At 42.4% G+C, this 26,068-nt stretch overlaps 2 protein-coding genes and 2 long non-coding RNA genes across 6 annotated transcripts in view; 2 read left to right on the top strand and 2 right to left on the bottom strand.

Moving 5' to 3' along the window:
* LOC118231731 (signal-regulatory protein beta-1-like) overlaps positions 1-25,237 on the top strand; it is a 58,344-nt gene extending 33,107 nt beyond the window's left edge. The window contains exons 9-12 of the mRNA XM_035425872.1: positions 9,682-9,759; positions 10,626-10,703; positions 11,635-11,733; positions 24,393-25,237. Of these exons, the coding sequence (XP_035281763.1) occupies positions 9,682-9,759; positions 10,626-10,703; positions 11,635-11,733; positions 24,393-24,529 (392 nt within the window). The 3' untranslated portion in view covers positions 24,530-25,237. The remainder of the gene's footprint in view (positions 1-9,681; positions 9,760-10,625; positions 10,704-11,634; positions 11,734-24,392) is intronic.
* Positions 1-26,068, top strand: part of LOC118231755 (lymphocyte activation gene 3 protein-like) — a 41,986-nt gene that overhangs the window by 7,412 nt on the left and 8,506 nt on the right. The window contains exons 2-4 of one of the 3 annotated variants that reach the window (XM_035425935.1): positions 8,020-8,343; positions 8,535-8,816; positions 20,640-21,225. In XM_035425935.1, the coding sequence (XP_035281826.1) occupies positions 8,020-8,343; positions 8,535-8,816; positions 20,640-21,016 (983 nt within the window). In that variant the 3' untranslated portion in view covers positions 21,017-21,225. Of the gene's footprint in view, positions 1-8,019; positions 8,344-8,534; positions 8,817-20,639; positions 21,415-26,068 lie in introns of those variants that run through there. The other 2 variants (XM_035425951.1, XM_035425945.1) reach the window with 2 other exon arrangements.
* On the bottom strand, positions 1,046-2,842 carry LOC118231798. The gene is made up of 3 exons (XR_004766151.1): positions 2,609-2,842; positions 1,739-1,852; positions 1,046-1,329 (listed from the first exon to the last, which is right to left on the bottom strand). It is a non-coding gene; the product is annotated as an uncharacterized LOC118231798 (long non-coding RNA).
* LOC118231808 lies at positions 11,577-22,535 on the bottom strand. The gene is made up of 2 exons (XR_004766154.1): positions 22,480-22,535; positions 11,577-11,768 (listed from the first exon to the last, which is right to left on the bottom strand). It is a non-coding gene; the product is annotated as an uncharacterized LOC118231808 (long non-coding RNA).

Here is a 26,068-nt window from a genome sequence, read left to right as displayed (position 1 = left end):
TCTCTCACACAGTCTTCCATTGTGTCTCTTGTGTCCCTTCAGTAGTGTAGTCAATCTTTGGGGACCCTCAAGCCAGACACCATCACTGACCTGGGGGTTGAGGATGGGGGGAAGGCTGGAGATGTGGGGTGGGAACAGGGGGTAGAGTGGTGCTAAGATTATCACTTTCTGGACTTTCTCTCCATTGTCCTGCTCAAAGAGGCATGGCTGCTCTACTTCAGTTCCACACTTAGTTAGCAGGCGGATGAGAATCTAAAAGTGACAATCTAAAGATTTACACGCTTATAATCTTCTCAGAAAATACACAACAAAAATTGTCAATTGCAGCTTACATACCTCTGTTAGGAATGTTACATTGGGGCACAGGATTTCAAATGCGTACTACTAGATGTCAATGCTGTTAGAAGTGGAATGACAGCTACCGTCACAAGTAAATTAAATGCACAAACTCCTGCTTAGTGCACTGACTAGACAAATAAAGAACTAAACTGCCCTCTTGTGGAAAAATGTATACATTGCAGCAGAGGTTTCCCAACGCAATCCTGGGGACCCGCTGCGGTTGTTTATTTTTATTCTGAATACCAATGAGCAGTTAATTGCTCTTAATTAGTCACGTTCTGTCTACTGAGGGATGATTTCCCCTCTTAAGATCACATTATGTCAGAAAAATCTATGTTTGCTATGAGGAATATAAGTGTGGTCCCCTAGTCACTGAAAATATGCTATGTGTGAAAACATATTTGCAAAATTAAAAATGAATAGTATGAAAACAACTACATTACAGTGATATCAAACATGACTAAATCGATTAACGTAATTACATTGCGAGAACTAAGCATTTTTCAAGGCACATTAGGTGCACAGACTTGTTTTGAATTGACTTACCCCTGACAAGCAGTATAATTGATTAGAGCAAAAGCCTTAATATCAGAACATATTTCAGGATCAACAAGCTACAAGTCCAACAGGTGATGATATAAAAACACATGCTATGCTCAGACAGTAGATATGGGAAAGGATGTATCATCCGGATTTTGTGAATCAGTTTTTATTTCAACTAGGGCCAGCATTAAGCAAAGTTACTAATGAGAAATGCCTAGAATATTGTTTCATCATAGCAGTATGTATACTGTGCAGAACAGTAAAAAATGGCAGGGCAACATTTAACATATGCAGTAACTGTAACTGAATTATTATTTCCCTTATATACATATCGATGTTACAAGTCATTGCATGCATTTTGCTGGGTGACTGAGAAATTAGGAACGGCGTTTCTGTCCAACATCTCTATATTTCCATAATCCAAAGAGGGTCCAGAGGGCATTTGGTCTACAGGAAACAAAAAAGGTGTAACAGTCAGTTCTCAGCAGTACAGTCTTACACCACTTGTTCTAGTACTACAGCGTGGTTCTGATGGTGCAATTTACACAATGACTACACTGACTGATGTAGTCTGATTGTATGCTACTGACACAGTAATTTACACACTGAAATAGTCTGATTGCATACTTCTGATATAATATTTTACATAATTTTGCATTGACACTATAATGTAAACACTGATCTTCCCTTATTGTGGTGTTTGTGACGACTATGTAATGATGTAGCTCTCACACTGACATTCCTATATGACATATTTTCAGTGTATTATAATTGCTGAAGTGTATTATAAGTGTTTCACACTACACAAATACTGTAGTCTGCCATTTGTGGAAACACCTGCTGCTCATTGTGTCACCTGTCTGTGCATGTTTCTTCCTCCTTATGTAAAAGATGGTTCCAATAATCGCGGGGATGGCCAGGAGAAGGAAGAAGACAACCAGTCGGGCCGGCAACTCTCAGCACCTGCCATCTACAAAAATATCAGACAGACAGACAGGCGTTCACATCTGAGGGCATGGAGTGAAAAATAAAAATCACTGCAATTCCTAAATTAACTTAAAATATTAACAGTCCTGGTCATTTGCAATAGTGGTAAGAACACTGAGATGCATATTGTAGTTGACAGCTTTGTGTTGATGATGATAAGTTAGCTCTGTTAACATTCAGCTCCTTATATGAAACTGTACAATACAAAGCAAACTATTCCTATATTAACTTTATTGTGTATCATAGACATTATTTATTCATCCATACCTGAACAGAGGACAATGCTAATAGAATAGCTTTGTAACTTCTCCTGATGCATAATGACTGATGCAATTTAGGTTCAGTATTGTATTCAAGTCAACAAGGTCTATGCCCCTCTTGGAATTCTAACTGGTCCCTTCTGATGGCAGAACGGCTAAAGGGGTCAGTTATAACTACCGATCCTATCCTTTAGCCACTATCAGTGCCAGCTTACGTGTGTTTTATTTGTGGGAAACCACTACAATTAAATCAGACTCATTTCATCTTTATGCATACCCCCATGTGCAAATTATGTTTGGAACTAAAAGGTTCAAGACTCAGAGTGAAACAATCGCCATGACGGAAATGTCAACATTGTTCTGATGCTTTGAAATTACAGTGTAATTTCACTGACCTTCCAACTAAGAAGGACCAGTGAGTTCCAGGGAAGGTGGTGTAACTGTGTGAGGCCAGGCGGGAATGGAACCTGCGTACTTACCAACCACGCAAGTGTTACTTCCTGCTGTTCCTCATTTGTGCTCGCAGCTGAAGAGGACTGAGAGCTGCTATTAAGGCTCCTCCTCTGTCCTGTACTCAAGTTCACTGTTCTCACATACACTTTTGCCTTCTGTTGTTTGTTCTTTTGTTTTTACGTGACATGCAACACCCTCTTTTCCTGACTCCATGCAACACCATGCTTTACACACTGGCATTGCACAATCCGTAGCTTTGATTATGTATCAAGTGCAGTCACTTTTGGACAGTGACACAATTTTTGTTGGGTTGCTTGTACTCCAGCATATTGGATTTGAAATAAACCAATGAATGTGAGGAAGGATAAAGAGCAGATTGTCAGCTTTCATTTGGGGGTATTTTCTTCCATGTCTGTTGCTCCATGTAGTAATTACAGCCCTTTTGATACATATTCCTGCACCAAAAGTAATTGGACAATTACTGTCAGCTGTCTCTTGCTCAGCTGTGTGTCATTGCATTGTTTCATGCACAAGAAAGCAAACAAAAGTTATAGAATTGATTCTAGGTGTGGACTTTGCAGTTGGGGTCTGTTGCTGTTGTCGCTCAGCATGATAACCAAATAAGTGTCAATGCCAGTAAAGCAGGCCATCATGAGCTGAAAAATCTTAATAAATGAACAGAGACATAGACAAAACATCGGGTGTGCCAAAGTCAACTGTTTGATACACTGTTAAGGAGCAACAACACACCGGTGAGCTCATGAATAGCAATGATGGGCTACAGAAGATCACTGAAGTAGATAACTAAAGTATACTTTCAATTGTGCAGAAAAAAACCCTTGTTATCTGTTAAACAGATCAAAACACTGTGCAGGATGCTGGCAGAGATGTGTCAAAAAGACTACCATAAAGACAAGGCTACAAATAGCATAACCACAGAGCATCACCACAACATGCAAAAGCCTCACACTGCTAAGCCTCAGGAACAGAAGATCCAAGTTATCGTTTGCTAAAAAGTACATGAAAAAACTGAGTTCTGGAACAAAGTCTTATGGACAGATGAGATGAGTATTCACCTTTATTTACCAAAGTGATGGAAAGAAGTGTGGAATTAGGAATATTGATAGGAAAGATTAAAGTAAGAATTCAACTTCATTTTTTGTTGAAAGACCTCTAGGGAATTTTAAATGAACACAGAGCAGTTCAGAAGTCCATGAAAAAACTGTCAACAAATCTAGCTATAAAGAACTAGATTTGCATCAGGGTTTTAGCACTCTTAGTTTAAACTTTAAAGATTAAACTATGCAATTTTGGCTTCCACGTGGAAGTAACTGTATCTGTGTGGAACAAATTCTTCATTTTTAACCTTTCACAACTTAAATATAACCATAAATTATGTTTGCAGATAAAATATTCAATGCACACTAAATAAATCATTTTGATTTAAAAGTCCATACTGGCCTGATACTGTTATGAATGGCAAGTAACTTATGTTGTCTTCTAACTAAAAGGAAAGCCAGCTCTTACCAGGGACACTTGTGGTGTAACTGTGTGAGGCCTTCAGCTTCCCCTCCACAGTGAGCTGGCATCTCCACTTCATGTTGCGGTCTGAGCGTTCAAGTGTCACAGTCAGACCGGAGGAGCATTCTGACTCTGACAGCTTGTACCTGTCTCCCTGCAGTGGGTCTCCTGTCTCACTAACCCAGATCACTCTAACACTTTTTCCACAAGACCCAGGGCTGTGAAGTTCACAGACAAGAGTAACTGTACTACCAATCATCAGCTCTGTCACTGGCGAAGATGCAAAGACTGAAAATGAAACATGAGATATTGTTACATGTCTACTCCCGAAAAAAGAGTTATGAAGCTGATTTACACAAATAATAATTTTAGTAGGAAATGACTCCATTTTAAAATTAACTGCATAATCATTAGTTATCTGCATTCATGCATCATTCTGAGAGAATTTGACTAATTCCAAATGTAAATACTTACTGTTGAGAGGAGACAAGTTAATAACAGAAGCATCTTCATAATCGTTTTTATTGTGATACAGTCGACAGTAGTACTGTCCAGCATCAGCAGTGGTAAGATTATTCATGTGTAAAGAACAGTTAGGTCCCACTCTCAGCTTTCCAGATTTTTCTTGATTTTCATCTCTGACCTTTCCATGAATGACCAATTCAATATAGCTTCTTGATTGTCCATTTCTCCCTGCCCACGTAGTTGATGAACTGTTAAAAGAACCATGATAGGTGAATGGTAAACTGACAAGCTCTCCCACACTGGAGTACACTGTAGGTTCTGAACCACTGGTACCTGGGGAAAATGAATAAGGCCCATTTAAAACAGAGCTCAGAGATATTCAGGTTAGAAGATACAACATAATTTTGAACAAATCAATAAATCTGGTTTAAAGAGACAGATAACATATCAACTACTTTTTTGTTTAGATTTACAGAAACATAGTTTAGTCGCTTATACAGTTAGGGTGATGAGGAGGCAGAAGAACAGATTTTATTTTATGGTGATTATTGAAGTATTACTGCAAGTTTCTGAAAAGGGATTAATATTATCAAGTACAGCTTCATTTCCCATCTAAGAACTTTCCACAAAACAATAGGCCGAGGTTTTTTTCTAACTTTTTAATGACTAAGACAATATTAGTGCACATAATTGCTTGTCAGGACATGAAATAGACACCCTGGTAACTATTTAAGACCAACTGTGTTTGATTGACATCACGGGTTTACTCAATATATAATGATCCATTTATATTTTACAATTTCTTTAACAGTGCAGTTATACATTTCAGCAATTTTCTTGCATTCCATGTTTTTATTCTTTGTTCAGTGCTTTGGACATATATATATATATATGTATATATATATATACGAGAGACAGAGAGGGAGAGCAGGCAGAAATGCACAAGAGAAATGTATCATATAGGGTTCATTTACTCAGCAGTTGGCTATTTAACAGTTTCCCAGCGTGGCTAAAAACAGCGTAACATGGTGACGTAGATTGTGCGTGATGTTCACTTCCCCATTTGTAAATATAACCACTTCCTTTTAAGTTCTGTCATTCACAGTGGTAAAGAAAAAAGAAAAAAAAAATGACCCTCAATGGAAAGATCATGTCAAAACACGCTCATTTGCATATCCGTTCTTCTGAATAAACAAGAAGTATTATTTTGCGTAAATACATTCTCTATTTAAAAGTTCCAACAATAACTAAAATTAAAATAATCTTCTACCAAATTGCTGTTTCATGGAATAATCTCCCATTGCAAAACTCACCTTTTTAGTCAATCCTATAGTAAAACATGTGGGAAGGTTGGATCAGGACCATAGAGCTGTCAGAAGAGCTGAGCTTATGTTTCTGTCACCCGGTCACTGCATGTGAATGCTCTGGATTGCTGTTCTGCACTAACTAGCACCTACTCATATTGCAGCTGGCCATCTAGGGAGCATACAGACACTGTTACACCTTGTTTTTAAAACAACTAAAAATCAGAGATTGATGCTCAAAGAATCTTCAGTGAGATCACTCAATTTAGGCAGACAAGCACAAAGAACTGAACCTCTGTACACCAGTGTTCACTCTTCCAAATCAAATCTCAGGCCATCTTCCGAAATACAGCACATACTTAAAATGGCAGGTTTGTGGCCACCATACTGCATAATGTATCATAATTCTGGTTCATAACACTAAGCATGCTCTGAAATTTTCCAGATGTGTTCTCATGCACTTGATGGTGAAGGTAATTTGTATTTGGGATTAAAGCATTCTGAATTCATACATCAAGGAACATCAGAGAATACCCCAGCAGAAAAAAATACCTATGATCCAAAAGAGATGCCAGTGATGCCAAGCATTAGTTCTGGTGAGATCAGTGTGTGCAGTAAAACAACATTAAACGACTATAATTTATCAACACTCTCATCTCATCCTATCTTACCACAAATTTGGGAACAAACACAATGTGGATGTGAGAGCACAACTTTACAAGCTATTTTAATACATTGGTATTAAAATAGCTTGTAAAGTTGTGTTCCACTGTCTGACCCATCCTTCGTTTTGTACTGAAAGAGGAAATCAAGTGCAACAGTATAGTATGTACAAAAGAAATCATTTTCATCATTACATTACAGGCATTTAGCAGACTCTTTTATCCAGAGCAACTTACACAACTTTTTTTACATAGCATTTTTACATTGTATCCATTTATACAGCTGGATATATACTGAAGCATTTTCGGTTAAGTACCTTGCTCAAGGGTACAACGGCAGTGTCCTACGCGGGAATCAAACCTGCAACCTTTCAGTTACAAGTCCAGTTCCTTACCCACTGTGCTACACTCCGTCCGTATATGGACGGATCAGAAGACTAACATTTAGCTTAGCCGACTTGGTTTGAATGATCCATAACTGAAACTACAGCTATTTTGCATATTTAAAGTGTGATAGGTCAACAGGTTACAAAAAAAAAAAAAAAAGAATTTGAAGAAAAGAACAAAATCACTCAAGGCATATTGCGTCACTGAGGAAATGACCTTCCTCTTTCATGCGCTGACACTGAACTGCACCGCTGATACAGTTTGAGAATTGAGAGAAGACAGCATGTGAGAATGCCTGTGCACAGACTGACCGGACTCCCGCCATGGCTACACTTCAACATCATACTCATCTTCACAGGTGAGAGAAAGAGAGAGAGAGAGAGAGTAAGCCAGGCATTTTATAATAGAATAAGACACGAACCATGTAAAGGAATGTATGGGGAGATGGTTTCATTTTTAATATTTTTGGAGGACAGACAGATTTAACAATTTCAAGTTTACCTTATTGCTGTTTACAGGCCTTTAAAAATAATCATAATGAAAAATATTAAATATTAAAATACCACAAGAACACAACAACACTGTTTCAGTTCTCACAAATGCTACATTTCTTACTGTGCGTGATGCTCTCCCATCCACTTTCATTGCATAGTTTGGCACATTGTAGCTGGCTAACATTACCCAGGATTTAACTGACCCTGCCGCACATTATATTTTGGGATAGCTCAGTCAAAACTTGGTCAGTGTCAAAGATTTCTCTCGAAAAGTCCAAATAGCTCTTTCTAGTTTGTTTTCTTGTTTTTGCATATCATCAAAAACACAAATGCAATGGTTGAAAGATGGAGCAATACCTTGTTGTACACTTTGATAAAAGATGCCCTTTTATTCTGACGTGTGCTTTTCTGCCTCCTCATCAACCTCACTTGGTCAGCAACTAAACTGTTTCTGTAAAACTAAACTGTTTCTAAACACAAAAACAGTTGGTATGTTATCTGTCTCTTTAAACCAGATTTATTGATTTGTTCAAAATTATGTTGTATCTTGTAACCTGAATATCTCTGAGCTCTGTTTTAAATGGGCTTTATTTATTTTCCCCAGGTGTCAGTGGATTGGAACCTACAGTGTACTCCAGTGTGGGAGAGCTTGTCAGTTTACCATGCAACCTTCATGGCTCTTTTAACTGTTACTCAATTACGTGGAACTGGAACAGTGTTGGATCACCAAAAACTACTGAATTGGTCTCTCATGGAGTGGTCATAGCTAACGATCAACAGATAGCTAGAAAGCTGAGAATGGGATCAAACTGTTCTTTGCACATTAATAATCTTACCACTGCTGATGCTGGAGGGTACACCTGTCGACAGTATCACAATACAAATAATTATACAGATGCTTCTGTTATTAAGTTGTCTATTCTCAACAGTAAGTATTTCCATTTGGAATTTGTAAGATTTTCTCAGAATGATGTATGAATGCAGCTGACTAATGATTATGCAGTTAACTTTAAAATAGTGTCATTTCCTACTAAAATAATTATTTGTGTAAATCAACTTCATGAATCTATTTTCTGAGAACGTCCAGACATGTAACTATATCTCATGTTTCATTTTCAGTCTCTGCGTCCTCTCCAGTGACAGATTTGACGATTGGTAGTACAGTTACTCTTGTCTGTAAACTCCACAGCCCTGAGCCTTGTGGAAAAAGCGTTAGAGTGAGCTGGGTTAGTGAGACAGGAGCCCCACTGCAGGGAAACAGGCACAAGCTGTCAGAGTCAGAATGCTCCTCCAGTCTGACTGTGACACTGGAGCGCTCAGACCGCAACATGAAGTGGAGATGCCAGCTAACTGTGGAGGGGAAGCTGAAGGCCTCACACAGTTACACCACCATCTTCCCTGGTAAGAGCTGGCTTTCCTTCTTGTTAGAAGATAACAGAAGTTACTTACCATTCATAATAGTATCAGGACAGTATGTACTTTTAAATTAAAATTATTTATTTTGTGTGCATTGAATATTTTAGCTGCAAACATAATTTTAAAAAATTGGGTCAGCTATGTTTTTCATCAGTTTTCGTCTAAAAGTTGTCTTCGTAAAGGAATGTATGGGGAGATGGTTTCATTTTTAATATTTTTGGAGGACAGACAGATTTACCAATTTCAAGTTTACTTCATTACTGTTTACAGGCCTTTAAAAATAATCATAATGCAAAATATTAAATATTAAAATACCACAAGAACACAACAACACTGTTTCAGTTCTCACAAATGCTGCATTTCTTACTGTGCGTGCCGCTCTCCCATCCACTTTCATTGCATTGTTTGGCACATTGTAGCTAGCTAACATTACCCAGGATTTAACTGACCCTGCCGCACATTATATTTTGGTATAGCTTAGTCAAAACTTGGTCAGTGTCAAAGATTTCACTCGAAAAGTCCAAATAGCTCTTTCTAGTTTGTTTTCTTGTTTTTGCATATCATCAAAAACACAAATGTGCAATGGTTGAAAGATGGAGCAATACGTTGTTGTACACTTTGATAAAAGTGCCCTTTTATTCTGACGTGTGCTTTTCTGCCTCCTCATCAACCTCACTGAGTCAGCGACTAAACTGTTTCTGTAAAACTAAAGTGTTTCTAAACACAAAAACAGTTGGTATGTTATCTGACTCTTTAAACCAGATTTATTGATTTGTTAAAAATTATGTTTATCTTGTAACCTGAATATCTCTGAGCTCTGTTTTAAATGGGCTTTATTTATTTTCCCCAGGTGTCAGTGGATCGGAACCTACAGTGTATTGCAGTGCAGGAGAGCTTGTCTCACACAGTTACACCACCAGCTTCCCTGGTAAGAGCTGGCTTTCATTTTAGTTAGAAGACAACAGAAGTTACCTGCCATTCATAATAGTATCAGGACAGTATGTACTTTTAAATCAAAATCATTTATTTTGTGCGCAATGAATATTTTAGCTGCAAACATAATCATAAAAATTAGGTCAGCTATGTTTTTCATCAGTTTTTGTCTAAACGTTCTCGTCGTAAAGGAATGTATGGGGATATGGTTTCATTTTTAATATTTTTGGAGGACAGACAGATTTACCAATTTTAAGTTTACTTTATTACTGTTTACAGGCCTTTAAAAATAATCATAATGCAAAATATTAAGTATTAAAATACCACAAGAACACAACAACACTGTTTCAGTTCTCACAAATGCTGCATTTCTTACTGTGCGTGCCACTCTCCCATCCACTTTCATTGCATAGTTCGGCACATTGTAGCTGGCTAACATTACCCAGGATTTAACTGAACCTGCCGCACATTATATTTTGGTATAGCTCAGTCAAAACTTGGTCAGTGTCAAAGATTTCACTCAAAACGTCCAAATAGCTCTTTCTTGTTTGTTTTCTTGTTTTTGCATATCATCAAAAACACAAATGTGCAATGATTGAAAGATGGAGCAACACGTTGTTGTACACTTTGATAAAAGATGCCCTTTTATTCTGACGTGTGCTTTTCTGCCTCCTCATCAACCTCACTGTGTCAGCGACTAAACTGTTTCTGTAAAACTAAACTATTTCTAAACACACAAACAGATGTTATGTTATCTGTCTCTTTAAACCAGATTTATTGATTGGTTAAAAAGTATGTTATATCTTGTAACCTGAATATCTCTGAGCTCTGTTTTAAATGGGCTTTATTTATTTTCCCCAGGTGTCAGTGGATCGGAAACTACAGTGTACTCCAGTGCAGGAGAGCTTGTCTCACACAGTTACACCACCATCTTCCCTGGTAAGAGCTGGCTTTCCTTTTAGTTAGAAGACAACAGAAGTTACCTGCCATTCATAATAGTATCAGGACAGTATGTACTTTTAAATCAAAATTATTTATTTAGAGCGCATTGAATTTTTTAGCTGCAAACATAATTTTAAAAAATTGGGTCAGCTATGTTTTTCATCAGTTTTCGTCTTCATAACATTTTCATCAATTTGAGGTTCACTCTTACATGCATTATTAACATTATTGGGCCTCATTCACAAAGCTTTTCTTAAATTATTCTTACTTTTGTTCTTAAAAATGTTCCTGAGAAAAACCAATATGGGATTCATGACACATGTGCTTGCCTTTCTTTTTGTGCATATCCCAGGTGTATGAGATGATGAATGCTGACTGTAAATTTTATGCGCAATCCTGTTCATGTGATTAGCATACGGAAACAGCCATTAACAAATACAGATAAGAAAAAAAATATGAATGCTGAAATGTTCATGAAACGTTCTTGCGCAGTTTGCAATCAAATGTGATTGTACACATGTTTCGTGAATGAGGCCAAATGAGAACACCAATGGCATATATTTTTTCCTCTCTTTGTATCAGTCGAACATCCAAAAATAGTCGTAGTGAGTTTTCATTTTTTCTTGCATTAGTGGTAAGTCAGTTCCATTCCCATTTTTCCTATCCATTAACATCATTTATAAAGGGCATAATAAATTTATTAAAGGGCACACAATAGATGAGAACGAGGAGGGTTAATGTGACATTGCAGCTTTTCAAAGCAAAGTGAAATGATAAATCTATGGTATGTTGTCAAACTAGATCAAAAAACATTTGAATTATTGGAAACTGACCATCCCTGCAACCTTGCCCAAGATAAGTGGGTGTAGATAACGTATGAATAGCTGGAGAAACTGACCACAAAACCTGTCTGTACCCTGTCTCTCAGATAAAATTACAAGAGATGTCTGGATTGGCTCTGGAGTGGCTATATGTGTGGCTGTTGTCCTGATTGTGATATTGATCATGATATGCAGGAGAAGAACAGGTAAGACACAATTTTAATCAGTCCTAGTTTTAGACCTAAACTGCCTCATGATTTCAACTAAATTCTGTTTTTACGGAGCTTTTGTTTTGCAGTACACCTGCTATAATATATTATTTGTGTGCAGGGAGAGAGTGAGGACACCGTTACCTATGCTGTGGTCAATCCTGCTTCCGGTGGAAAAAGGAAACCAGACCAAGAACGTGCTGTGCTCGAAACTGAATATGCCATCATTATAACCTCGCAGAAGTCAAATAAACCGTGATACTTCCTATCGTAGAAGGCTTGGAAATGACTGCAGACTCGTGCAATTAAGTGCTGCAGCGCTTTAGGAACTTTTAGCAACACACTTCAGAGGTAACAATCTTTTGTTTCACTGTTGACAAGGCAAAGGTGCTTGGCTCATTGTGCCAGCTGTTTAGGGGTTGCCTACTGCATACAGGAAGCTCATTAACTACTGAGTTTAGGATGAAAGGTCTTGGCCTCACAGGTGAAACCAAATGGAAAAGCACCACAGATGATTTCATAGGGGGCTAATGGAAGGTGAAATTTTTAGAGCTCTTGAGGTCACTTCAAATTCACAAGCTCTGGGCTCCGCCTCCCATTGTGCAACATGTGGCATATCATGCAATTCACTGTAAATTTTACGCAATATTGTTTCTTGTATAAGTAATTCTCTTTAGCATTGTAAGCATGTCAACATGGCAAAGGTGTTTGGCACCATGTTGGCTGGGGCGGCTGATGACTGGATGCCAGTTAAGCACCGGCTTTGGATAATCATTTCTTCATAAAAGAAACAAGAGAAGGTGATAAGAATAATTTAAAAAAAATTATATATACATTTTTTTTTTTAATTGGAAAAATATAGCTGTTACGCAGCATATTTGTGAGCAATATTCCACGTCATGTTTATGAGTGTATTAGCAAGATGAAGCTTCATTTTTTATAGTTATATGTTTATTTAACGGCAAATTGTCATAATGCAGCTTTTTGTGTTATTGGTAGATAAGTAGCTCATTTTTACATTGTTCTGTATCACCTGGCTTTCAGTTCAGCAACATTTCCATGGTACAGTGCTACATGCAACTATTTAATGTATGGAACACACCCTGGGTGTTCCAGCCACCATGTTTGTTATCTAACCAATTAGTCCTAATTTAATATTTATATGTAATACTGTATAACCTGGTTTGGAGTTTGTCTGTGGACGACAATGATATCCAATATGTGTGGAAATAAAATTATATCAAAGCCAGACTCTGTTTCTCCAGTTTCACTCCTGTTCTGGTCCTGCACCTATAAGAAAGGCTATGTGCATATGTGATTAACGTGTGTTATAGTGTACTGAAGCACTTCACATTAAGTCGGTGGAGCAAAGTGAAATGTTCTGTGAACTGTTCCATCCACCAGATGGTGCTATTAGTTCCTTGTAATTATTTTTTTCATAATCCTTTATTTAAGCTTAAAATAACAGACCATCAAACATGTTCAGTTCAAAATGACAGGATGAGTACAAAAAAAAACATGATTTTGAGGCACATATCTAAATGAGTGCACTTTTGATAGGCATGTTGCAGTTATCTTGTTTTCGCACGTGATAACATTTCTGTGATGTATTTGTGAGTTCGTTCAGTTTAATTTGATAGGATTACAGGTATTTCTCAGAATGTACAGGTTATCCCAGTTCTCAGAGATTCTTTGAAGCATCAATTAATATCCCAGCCTTTACTGGTATGTTCTGCAGCAAAATTAATTACAGTGACTGTTTTCATTCAACCGTAGCATATCCATGCACACACAAATATGCCCTTCAAATCTCATTCATGTAGGCTAAGGAACCTTTCAGAGACTGTTAATGAATCAAATACCTGGACTTACAAGTTCACGGACCAGAAATATCACCCTTCAGTTTAAGCTTTTGGGAATTTTAACATTTGCAAAACAAAGCTAGTATTATTCAAATGGATTGCAACATCTACAGTATAAATGGAATATTTAATATCGCATCATATTAAATAAAATTATGGCTAGATTTGTGGATCTGGCTTTCATTGAATGCCTGAAAAAGCTCTCTAGTGTGCAAAATGAAATAACAGAATTCCACTTTTAGTAGACCCAGGGTTTACCCAGTAAATTTGATGTGGAAGACAAACATACTGTATTGCTCTTTTCTGTTAAACTAAATACAAATAGATTTTACCTACGAAGCACTACATGCCATTTCTAAAAAGGTTGGAACAAACTGCAACATTCCGATACAGACTACAGACCTCAAAAAAAAAAAATCATGTTGTTTCTCTGTAGAATAGACAAGAAACAAGTTTTCATCCTTTTGTTCAACTGGCTGAGTAATAGAGTAGAGAGCTATTTAAAGTCATGATCACTATTCTCTGGAGTGAAAAACTGAGATAAGTTCATGGCAAATCAGATTGCACTGTGAGGCAATATTAATGTCACCTAGACATGAGCTAAAAAGCTTACATTACACTTTCTGTTGAGGGAAATAGCACAAAGACACTGATATGTAGCTCGTAATAAATGCAAGTTCTGTATAATGGTGGTATGTGGAGAGATATTAAAGATCATTGAAGGAAAGTTGGCACATATGTGACATCAACACACAATGGTGATGAGCTGGATTTAAAATGACTACATTACTTACATGTTTTTCACACCAATGATCAATTTACACAAAAATCCAACCACCCAGCCTTGCTACTTGTGTCATGGTCCTGTGTACTCCTGTCTGCGTTTTCCCTGTTGGGCCGCCAGATGGCGGCACTTCTGTTTTGTGTCCTGTTCCCCCCCTGTTAATTGTATTATTGGTTGTCTCGTTATCCCATCATTGTTCCCACCTGTGTCTTGTTATCCCCTCCTTCTGGTTTGATTGTTTTTTGAGTTCACCTGTGTCTTGTCACCCCCCTGTCTATTTAAGTTCTCTGTTCCCTTGACTCGGGTGCTGGTTCCTTGTGTTTGTTACCTGACTTACATGTTCCTGCCTGCTTGTGTTTGTTTCCAATCCTGTTGCAAACTGTATTTACCTGCCTGCGTTTGTTCTGCCTTGTGTTTGTTCCCGACTAGCGTTTGTTGAGACCGTATGTACCTGCCTGTGTTTGTTTCATGACTTGTATGTACCTGCCTGTATTTTGTTCCTGACTGTTTTGTTTGACCTTCCTTTGTGCTCTGCCTTCCCGTGTTTTGCCCTGCTTGTGTTTGTTTCATGATTTATATGTACCTGCCTGTATTTTGTTCCTGACTGTTTTGTTTGACCTTCCTTTGTGCTCTGCCTTCCCGTGTTCTGCCCTGCTTGTGTTTGTTTCATGACTTATATGTACCTGCCTGTATTTTGTTCCTGACTGTTTTGTTTGACCTTCCTTTGTGCTCTGCCTGCCTGTGTTCTGCCCTGACCGTGTTCTGCCCTGCCTGTAATTGTGAGTCCCTCTTGTTTTCTGCTTTTAGTTATTTTTTGAGTTTGTGGTTTTGCCCATTGTGGCCTTGTTTGTTCCCTGTTTGTTTACCCGTTAGTAAAGTCTTTGTTAATTTTCCCCTTTTTGAGTTTCGTGTTTTTTTTCCCACTCTGCGCCTGGGTCCCAGCACCCGAACCGTCACAGAAGGAACCAGCCAGTGTGGGACCCAGCAGAGTTTTTTTTTTTTTTTTTTTTTTTTTTTTTTTTTTTGTTAAACTAAACATGCCATCGGGGTGGTGGGAGCTTGAGCCTCCCAGTGCCCGGGGCGGGCGGTCGCGGAGGCGCCGTGGTCGGGCTGCCTCCCGGTCGGCCAGACCTCCAGCTGCTCAGCAGGCGGATCCTGACCCTTTTGAGGGATCTCGGCTTGCCATTTTTCCGGGGTCCGGCCCGCGGGGGTCCCGCCGGTCCCGTCCGGCTGCCCAGCCGGGTTCCCTACAGCTGTGGTCCGTGTTCCTGTCGCCTGCTCCACCCCAAGTCCCGGAGGGGCCTTCACGGCCTGCTCTACCCCGAGTGCCGGAGGGACCTTCACGGCCTGCTCTGCCCCGAGTGCCGGAGGGACCTTCACGGCCTGCTCTGCCCCGAGTGCCGGAGGGACCTTCACGGCCTGCTCTGCCCCGAGTGCCGGAGGGACCTTCACGGCCTGCTCTGCCCCGAGTGCCGGAGGGACCTTCACGGCCTGCTCTGCCCCGAGTGCCGGAGGGATCTTCACGGCCTGCTCTGCCCCGAGTGCCGGAGGGACCTTCACGGCCTGCTCTGCCCCGAGTGCCGGAGGGACCTTCACGGCCTGCTCTGCCCCGAGTGCCGGAGGGACCTTCACGGCCTGCTCTGCCCCGAGTGCCGGAGGGGCCTTCACGGCCTGCTCTGTCTCAAGTCCCGGAGCGGCCTTCACGGCCTGCTCTGCCCCAAGTCCCGAAGCGGCCTTCACGGCCTGCTCTGCCCCAAGTCCCGGAGGAGCCCCCAGAGCCACCTGGAGCCCCGGAGAGGCTCCCAGATCCGCCTCGAGCCCCGGAGAGGCTCCCAGAGCCGCCTCGAGCCCCGGAGAGGCTCCCAGAGCCGCCTCGAGCCCCGGAGAGGCTCCCAGAGCCGCCTCGAGCCCCGGAGAGGCCCCCAGAGCCACCTGGAGCCCCGGAGAGGCTCCCAGATCCGCCTCGAGCCCCGGAGAGGCTCCCAGATCCGCCTCGAGCCCCGGAGAGGCCCCCAGAGCCGCCTCGAGCCCCGGAGAGGCCCCCAGAGCCGCCTCGAGCCCCGGAGAGGCCCCCAGAGCCGCCTCGAGCCCCGGAGAGGCCCCCAGAGCCGCCTCGAGCCCCGGAGAGGCCCCCAGAGCCGCCTCGAGCCCCGGAGAGGCCCCCAGAGCCGCCTCGAGCCCCGGAGAGGTCCCCAGAGCCGCCTCCAGCCCCGGAGGCCTCGCCTGCTCTGACCCTTCCGCGGAGGCCGCCTGCTACACCCAAGTTTCGGGCTGTACTTGTGCCTCGAGCCCCGGGGGGGCCTCCGGAGCCGCCTCAAGCCCCAGGGGAGCCTCCGCAGCCGCCTCGAGTCCCGGGGGGGCCTCCGGAGCCGTCCAGAGCTCCGGAGAGGCCTCCAGAGCCGTCCCAAGCCCCGGAGAGGACAACGGTCCCATGTGTTGTCCCGCAGGGGCCGCCTCAGACTGCTCTGGCCGCCCCGCAGGCTAAGCCGCCTGCCTTGCCCCCTGGCGTTCGTGCTCCCCCTGGCGTTCGTGCTCCCCCTGGCGTTCGCGCTCCCCCTGGCGTTCGCGCTCCCCCTGGCGTTCACGCTCCCCCTGGCGTTCGTTCTCCCCCTAGCGTTCGTGCTCCCCCTAGTGTTCTCGCGCCCCCCAGTGTCCGTTCTTCCCCTAGTGTTCTTGCTCTCCCTAGTGTCCACTCCTTGCCCCCTGGCGTTCGTGCTCCCCCTGGCGTTCGTGCTCCCCCTAGTGTTCTCGCGCCCCCCAGTGTCCGTTCTTTCCCTAGTGTTCTCGCTCCCCCTAGTGTCCACACCTTGCCCCCTGGCGTTCGTGCTCCCCCTGGCGTTCGTGCTTCCCCTAGTGTTCTCGCTCCCCCTAGTGTTCGCCCTTCCCCCAGTGATCGTCTCTCCCCCGGTGTCGTCGCTTCCCCCAGTGGTCGCCCCTCCCCCGGTGTCGTCGCCCCCCCCAGTGGTCGTCTCTCCCCCGGTGTCGGTCCTTCCCCCAGTGATCGTCTCTTCCCCGGAGTCCGTCCTCCCCTCAGTGGTCGTCCCTCCCCCGGTCTCGTCGCTCCCCCCAGTGGTCGTCTCTCCCCCGGTGTCGGTCCTTCCCCCAGTGATCGTCTCTTCCCCGGAGTCCGTCCTCCCCCCAGTGATCGTCTCTTCCCCGGAGTCCGTCCTCCCCCCAGTGGTCGTCCCTCCCCCGGTCTCGTCGCTCCCCCTGGTGTCCATTCTCCCTTTGGTGTTCGTCCTCCCAACCGTGTGTCCGTGTGTTCCCCGGCCCCCCTGTCTAATTGTCTGCCCGCCTGTTTGTCTGTTGGTCTACCCGTATGTGTGTCAGCCAGTTTGTTGGCCTGTTTGTCTGCCCCCCAAGCCGTCAGCCCATCGGCTAACGTGTTTGCCCGCCTGTCTGCCTGTCTGTCAGTGTGCCAGTCCGCGTGTGTTTTGTCTTGTTTGCCTGTGTGTCAGTCCCTATGTCAGTTGTTGGGCTCCCCCCTCGCCTTCCCTGTCTGCCTGTCCCTTTGTGTGTCCGTCGGTGTCGCCGTGTGCCTCCCCGCCTGCTTGTCCCTGTGTCTGTCCTTGTAGGTCTCCCGATTGTGCCAGTATCTGGCAGTCTGTTTCCCCCTCAGTCTTGTCCAACCCAGTCCAGTGTTGTCGTGCCCCGTCTCAGTCCTGTCCTGTATGTCTGTCTTGCCCCTGTCCAAGTCCCCCCTGGTTTCCTGAGTCCCCCCTGGTTTCCTGAGTCCCCGTGTCGCCGGAGTGCGGGCCCTGAATTTCCCCGTGTCGCCCGGAGTGCGGGCCCTGAATTTCCCCGTGTCGCCCGGAGTGCGGGCCCTGAATTTCCCCGTGTCGCCCGGAGTGCGGGCCCTGAATTTCCCCATGTCGCCCGGAGTGCGGGCCCTGAGTCTCCCCCGTGTCGCCCGATGTGCGGGCCCTGAGTCTCCCCCGTGTCGCCCGATGTGCGGGCCCCGAGTCTCCCCGTGTCGCCCGAGTCCTGCCCAGCCCTGAGTCTCCCCGTGTCGTCCGAGTCCTGCCCAGCCCTGAGTCTCCCCGTGTTGCCCGGGTCCTGCCCAGTCCCGAGTTCTGTTCCCCCGTCCGAGTCCAGTCCCGAGTCCTGCGTCCCGTTCCAGTCCCGAGTCCTGCGTCCCGTTCCAGTCCCGAGTCCCGTCCTGTTCCTGTCCAGTCCTGTTTCTGCCCTGAGTCCTGTGTCCAGTCCTGTTCCTGTCCAGTCCTGTTTCCAGCCCCGAGTTCCCCTCCAGCCCCGAGTCTTGTTCTTGTTTTGTTCCCGTCCTGCCCAGTACAGCCCCGAGTCTTGTTCTTGTCTTGTTCCTGTCCTGTCCAGTCCAGCCCTGAGTCTTGTCCTGTCCAGTCCAGTCCTGTTCCTGCCCCAGTTCTGTGTCCAGTCCCTGTTCCTGTCTGAGTCCTGTTCCCCCGTCAGAGTCCGGTCCAGAGTCTTGTTCCTGTGTTCTGTCCCTGTTCTTGTCTTGTCCAGTCCTGTATCCGGTCTCCAGCCCCACCCTCTGTTGACTCCCTCCCCGGGTCGGCCTCCTGGGACGTCAGGAGCCGTCCCTTGGGGGGGGGGGTACTGTCATGGTCCTGTGTACTCCTGTCTGCGTTTTCCCTGTTGGGCCGCCAGATGGCGGCACTTCTGTTTTGTGTCCTGTTCCCCCCCTGTTAATTGTATTATTGGTTGTCTCGTTATCCCATCATTGTTCCCACCTGTGTCTTGTTATCCCCTCCTTCTGGTTTGATTGTTTTTTGAGTTCACCTGTGTCTTGTCACCCCCCTGTCTATTTAAGTTCTCTGTTCCCTTGACTCGGGTGCTGGTTCCTTGTGTTTGTTACCTGACTTACATGTTCCTGCCTGCTTGTGTTTGTTTCCAATCCTGTTGCAAACTGTATTTACCTGCCTGCGTTTGTTCTGCCTTGTGTTTGTTCCCGACTAGCGTTTGTTGAGACCGTATGTACCTGCCTGTGTTTGTTTCATGACTTGTATGTACCTGCCTGTATTTTGTTCCTGACTGTTTTGTTTGACCTTCCTTTGTGCTCTGCCTTCCTGTGTTTTGCCCTGCTTGTGTTTGTTTCATGATTTATATGTACCTGCCTGTATTTTGTTCCTGACTGTTTTGTTTGACCTTCCTTTGTGCTCTGCCTTCCCGTGTTCTGCCCTGCTTGTGTTTGTTTCATGACTTATATGTACCTGCCTGTATTTTGTTCCTGACTGTTTTGTTTGACCTTCCTTTGTGCTCTGCCTGCCTGTGTTCTGCCCTGACCGTGTTCTGCCCTGCCTGTAATTGTGAGTCCCTCTTGTTTTCTGCTTTTAGTTATTTTTTGAGTTTGTGGTTTTGCCCATTGTGGCCTTGTTTGTTCCCTGTTTGTTTACCCGTTAGTAAAGTCTTTGTTAATTTCCCCTTTTTGAGTTTCGTGTTTTTTTTCCCACTCTGCGCCTGGGTCCCAGCACCCGAACCGTCACAACTTGATCTCCAAGAATGGTTTGATATCTCCATTTTGGACGGTCATTTCTTCCAACCAGGCAAATAAGTGATTATGGACTGATCCACAGACCCACTCAATGTCTCCTGAGATTGGTGACTCTCATCCTGGTAAATTAATTTTGACAGGCAAACTTTGTTTTGGGAGTTGGATGAATCTGAAGAAGAAAAAATGAATGTGGTGGAGAACAACCTCTGAGGCTGGGGGACTGTTTAGCAAACCTAAAGTTAGTTTACAAGGACAAATGCAATAGTTTCCTATTGTGATTGGATGTCCTTCACATTCTGAACGGAGCAGTAAAGTACATTGGTGCAGGGGTTATCATTTTTCAATGAAGAGAATGCGTCCCAAATAAGGATATTGCAAAAGATCTTGATTAAATCCACATGATCCATTTTCCTGAGTTACCCCTCACAGGATTGGAGGAGCTCCAGACAGGGCTATAAAATAATGAGTGGGCTGTAACCCAAACATGGTGGTTTGCTGCATCATGAGCTTAGAACTGATCCTTTGAATCTGAAGCAATACGTTGTTGTACACTTTGATAAAAGATGCCCTTTTATTATGACGTGTGCTTTTCTGCCTCCTCATCAACCTCACTGTGTCAGCGACTAAACTGTTTCTGTAAAACTAAACTGTTTCTAAACACAAAAACAGTTGGTATGTTATCTGTCTCTTTAAACCAGATTCATTGATTTGTTCAAAATTATGTTGTATCTTGTAACCTGAATATGTCTGAGCTCTGTTTTAAATGGGCTTCATTTATTTTCCTCAGGTGTCAGTGGTTCAGAACTTACAGTGTACTCCAGTGCAGGAGAGCTTGTCAGTTTACCATGTAACCATCATGGCTCTTTTAACTGTTCCTCAACTACGTGGACCTGGCACAGCGGTCGATCACCAGACTCTATTGAATTGGTCACTCATGGAGTGGTCAACGCTGAAAATCAACAGATAGCTAGAAAGCTGAGAGTGGGAACTAATTGTTCTTTGCACATTAATGATCTTACCAGTGCTGATGCTGGCCAGTACAACTGTCGATTGTTTCAAAGTACAAAACATTATAATGCTTCTGTTATTAACTTGTCTCTTCTCAACAGTAAGTATTTCCATTTGGAATTTGTAAGATTCTCTCAGAATGATGTATGCAGCTGACTAACTTTAACATAGTGTAATTTCCTACTAAAATAATTATTTGTGTAAATCAACTTCATGCATTTATTTTCTGAGAACGTGCAGACATGTAACTATATCTCATGTTTCATTTTCAGTCTCTGCGTCCTCTCCAGTGACAGAGCTGAAGATTGGTAGTACAGTTACTCTTGTCTGTGAACTCCACAGCCCTGGGTCTTGTGGAAAAAGCATTAGAGTGATCTGGCTTAGTGAGACAGGAGCCCCACTGCAGGGAAACAGGTACAAACCGTCAGTGTCAGAATGCTCCTCCAGTCTGACTGTGACACTTGAGCGCTCAGACTGCAACATGAAGTGGAGATGCCAGCTCACTGAGGAGGGGAAGCTGAAGGCCTCACACAGTTACACCACCATCTTCACTGGTAAGAGCTGGCTTTCCTTTTAGTTAGAAGACAACAGAAGTCACTTGCCATTCATAATAGTATCAGGACAGTATGGACTTTTAAATCAAAATTATTAATTTTGTGTGTATTGAATATTTTAGCTGCAAACATAATTAAAAAGAATTGGGTCAGCTATGTTTTTCATCGGTTTTTCATCGGTTTTCATAACATTTTCATCAATATGAGGTTCACCCTTGCATGCATTATTAAAGTTATTGGGCCTCATTCACAAAACTTTCACAAAAAATTATGCTTACTTTTGTTCTTAAAAATGTTCCTGAGAAAAAACCAATATGGGATTCATGATATATGAGCATGCCTTTGTTTTTGTGCATATCCCAGGTATATGAGATGATGAATCCTGACTGTAAATTTTATGCGCAATCCTTTTCATGTGATTAGCATAAGGAGACAGCCATTAACAAATACAGATAAGAAAAAAAGATGAATGCTGAAATGTTTATGTAAGCGTTCTTACACACAGTTCGTAATCAAATGTGATAGTACAAATGTTTTGTGAATGAGGCCCAATGAGAATACCAGTGCCATATATTTTTTCCTCTCTTTGTATCAATCAAACATCCAGTAATAGCAGTAGTGAGTTTTCATTGTTTCTTGCATGAGTGGTTCCATTCCCCTTTTTTGCCCATTAACATCATTTCTAAAAGTCATAATGGAATTATTATAATGCACGCAATAGATGAGAACAGGGAGGATTAATGTGACATTGCAGCTTTTCAAAGCAATTTGAAATGATAAATCTATGGTATGTTGTCAAACTGGATCAGAAAACATTTGAATTATTGGAAACTGAACACCCCTGCAACTTTGCCCAAGATAAGTGGGTGTAGATAACGTATGAATAGCTGGAGAAACTGACCACAAAATCTGTCTGTGCCCTGTGTCAGATGAAAATATGCGAGATGTCTGGATTGGCTCTGGAGTGGCTATATGTGTATATCTGTTGTCCTGATTGTGGTATTGATCATGATATGCAAAAGAAGAACAGGTAAGGCACTATTTTAATCAGTCCTAGTTTTAGACCTAAACTGCCTCATGATTAGCTTTGCATTATAATACAAACTTTTCCCATAAATTTTTCCCACCGACCAACCCACCCACCCACTTACCCACCCATCCACCCTCTCTCTCTCTCTCTCTCTCTCTCTCTCACACTCACACACAGTCTTCCATTGTGTCTCTTGTGTCCCTTCAGTAGTGTAGTCAATCTTTGGGGACCCTCCAGCCAGACATGGTGGACACCATCACTGACCTGGGGGTTGAGGTTGGGGGAAAGGCTGGAGATGTGGGGTGGGAACAGGGGGTGGAGTGGTGCTAAGGTTATCACTTTCTGGACTTTCTCTCCATTGCCCTGCTCAACGAGGCATGGTTACTCTACTTCAGTTCCACACTTAGTTAGCAGGTGGATGAGAATCTAAAAGTGACAATCTGCACTCTTATAATCTCAGAAAATACACAACAAAAGCTGTCAATGGCAGCTTACAAACCTCTGTTAGGAATGCTACATTGGGGCACAGGATTTCAAATGCATACTACTAGATGTCAATGCTGGTAGAAGTGGAATGACAGCTACCATCACAAGTAAATTCAATGCACAAACTCTTGCTTATTGCACTGACTAGACAAATAAACAACTAAACTGCCCTCTTGTGGAAAAATGTATACATTGCAGCAGAGGTTTCCCTAGGCAATCCTGGGGACCCGCTGTGGTTGTTTATTTTTATTCTGAATACCAATGAGCAGTTAATTGCTCTTAATTAGACACGTTCTGTCTACTGAGGGATGATTTCCCCTCTTAAGGTCACATTATGTCAGAAAAAGCTATGTTTGCTATGAGGAATATAAGTGCAGTCCCCTAGTCACTGAAAATAAGCTATGTGTGAAAACACATTTGCAGAATTAAAAATGAATAGTATGAAAACAACTACATTACAGTCATATCAAAACATCACTAAATCGATTAAAGTAATTACATTGTGAGAACTAAGCATTTTTCAAGGCACATTAGGTGCACAGACTAGTGTTGAATTGACTTACCCCTGACAAGCATTAACTATATAATTGATTAGAGCAAAAGCCTTAATATCAGAGCATATTTCAGGAATGGTTTTAAACAACAGGTCCAACAGGTGATGATATGAAAACACATGCTGTGCTCAGACAGTAGATATGGGAAAGGATGTATCTTCAGGATTTTGTGAATCAGTTTTTATTTCAACTAGGGCCAGCATTAAGCAAAGCATTAATAATGAGAAATGCCCAGAATATTGTTTCATCATAGCAGTATGTATACTGTGCAGAACAGTAAAAAATGGCAGGGCAACATTTAAGATATGCAGTAACTGTAACTGAATTATTATTTCCCTTATATACATATCGATGTTACAAGTCATTGCATGTATTTTGTTGGGTGACTGAGAAATTAGGAATGGAGTTTCTGTCCAACATCTCTATATTGCCATAATCCAAAGAGGGTCCAGAGGGCATTTGGTCTACAGGAAACAAAAAAGGTGTAACAGTCAGTTCTCAGCAGTACAGTCTTACACCACTTGTTCTAGTACTACAGCGTGGTTCTGATGGTGCAATTTACACAATGACTACACTGACTGATGTAGTCTGATTGTATACTACTGACACAGTAGTTTACACACTGATACCGTCTGATTGCATACTTCTGATATAATATTTTTCATACTTTTGCATTGACACTATAATGTAAACACTGATCTTCCCTTATCGTGGTGTTTGTGACGACTATTTAATGATGTAGCTTTATCACTGACATTTCTATATGACATATTGTCAGTGTATTATAATTGCTTCAGCGTATTATAAGTGTTTCACACTACACAAATACTGTAGTCTGCCATTTGTGGAAACACCTGCTCCTCATTGTGTCACCTGTCTGGGCATGTTTCCTCCTCCTTATGTAAAAGATGGTTCCAATAATCGGGGGGATGGCCAGGAGAAGGAAGAAGACAACCAGTCGGGCCGGCAACTCTCGGCACCTGCCATCTACGAAAATATCAGACAAACAGACAGACAGGTGTTCACATCTGACGGCATGGAGTGAAATGTAAAAATCACTGCAATTCCTAAATGAACTTAAAATATTAACAATCCTGATCATTTGCAATAGTGTTAAGGACATTGAGATGCAAATTGTAGTTGACAGCTTGTGTTGTGATGATGAAAAGTTAGCTCTGTTAACATTCAGCTCCTTTTATGGAACTGTGCAATACAAAGCAAACTATTCCTATATTAACTTTATTGTGTGTCATAGACAGTATTTATTCATCCATACCTGAATAGAGGGCAATTCTAATAGAATAGCTTTGTAACTTCTCCTGATGCATATTTACTGATGCAATTTAGGTTCAGTATTGTGTTCAATTCAACAAGATCTCTGGAACCTACGCACATACCAACCACGTAAGTGTTACTTCCTGCTGTTCCTCATTTGTGCTCGCAGCTGAAGAGGACTGAGAGCTTCTGTTAAGGCTCCTCCTCTGTCCTGTACTCAAGTTTATTATTCTCACATACACTTTTGCCTTATGTTGTTTGTTCTTTTGTTTTTACGTGACATGCAACACCCTCTTTTCCTGACTCCATGCTACACCATGCTTTACACACTGGCATCGCACAGTCCGTAGCTTTGATTATGTATCAACGTATCAAGTGCAGTCCCTAAGTATTTGGACAGTGACACTATTTTTGTTGGGTTGCTTGTACTCCAGCACTTTGGATTTGAAATAAACCAATGAATGTGCGGAAGGATAAAGAGCAGATTGTCAGCTTTCATTTGAGGGTATTTTCTTCCATGTCTGTCGATCCGTGTAGGAATTACAGCCCTTTTTATACATACTCCTGCACTAAAAGTAATTGGACAATTTCTGTTAGCTGTTTCTTTGCCAGCTGTGTATCATTGCACAGTTTCATGCACAAGAAAGCAAACAAAAGGTATAGAATTGATTCTAGGTGTGGACTGTGCAGTTGGGGTCAGTTGCTGTTGTCTCTCAACATGATGACCAAATAAGTGCCAGTGCCAGTAAAGCAGGCCATCATGAGCTGAGAAATCTGAATAAATGAACAGAGACATAGCCAAAACATTGGGTGTGCCAAAGTCAACTGTTTGATACACTGTTAACAGCAACAACACAACGGTGAGCTCATGAATAGCAATGATGGGCTACAGAAGGTCACTGAAGTAGATGACTAAAGTATACTTTCAATTGTGAAGAAAAAAACCCTTGTTATCTGTTAAATAGATCAAATCACTGTGCAGGATGCTGGCAGAGATGTGTCAAAAAGACTACCATAAAGAGAAGACTACACATAGCATTTTAAATGAACACAGAGCAGTTCAGAAGTCCATGAAAAAACTGTCAACAAATCTAGCTATAAAGAACTGTAAAACTAATACTGAAAATACCAGATAAGGTGTTACTGAAACACAGTGCTGCCTATCAGCCATAAATGGAATATAAAGATTGTGCATCAGGGTTTTAACACTCTTAGTTTAAACTTTAAATATTAAACTATGCAATTTAGGCTTCCACGTGGAAGTAACTGTATCTGCGTGGAACAAATTCTTAATTTTTTACCTTTCACG

The sequence above is a fragment of the Anguilla anguilla genome, chromosome 1 (genome assembly GCF_013347855.1).
Source record: "Anguilla anguilla isolate fAngAng1 chromosome 1, fAngAng1.pri, whole genome shotgun sequence".
In the NCBI taxonomy this organism is placed as follows: domain Eukaryota; kingdom Metazoa; phylum Chordata; class Actinopteri; order Anguilliformes; family Anguillidae; genus Anguilla; species Anguilla anguilla.
Note: the sequence above shows the minus strand (reverse complement) of the source record. Positions and strands in the feature narration are given on the sequence as shown.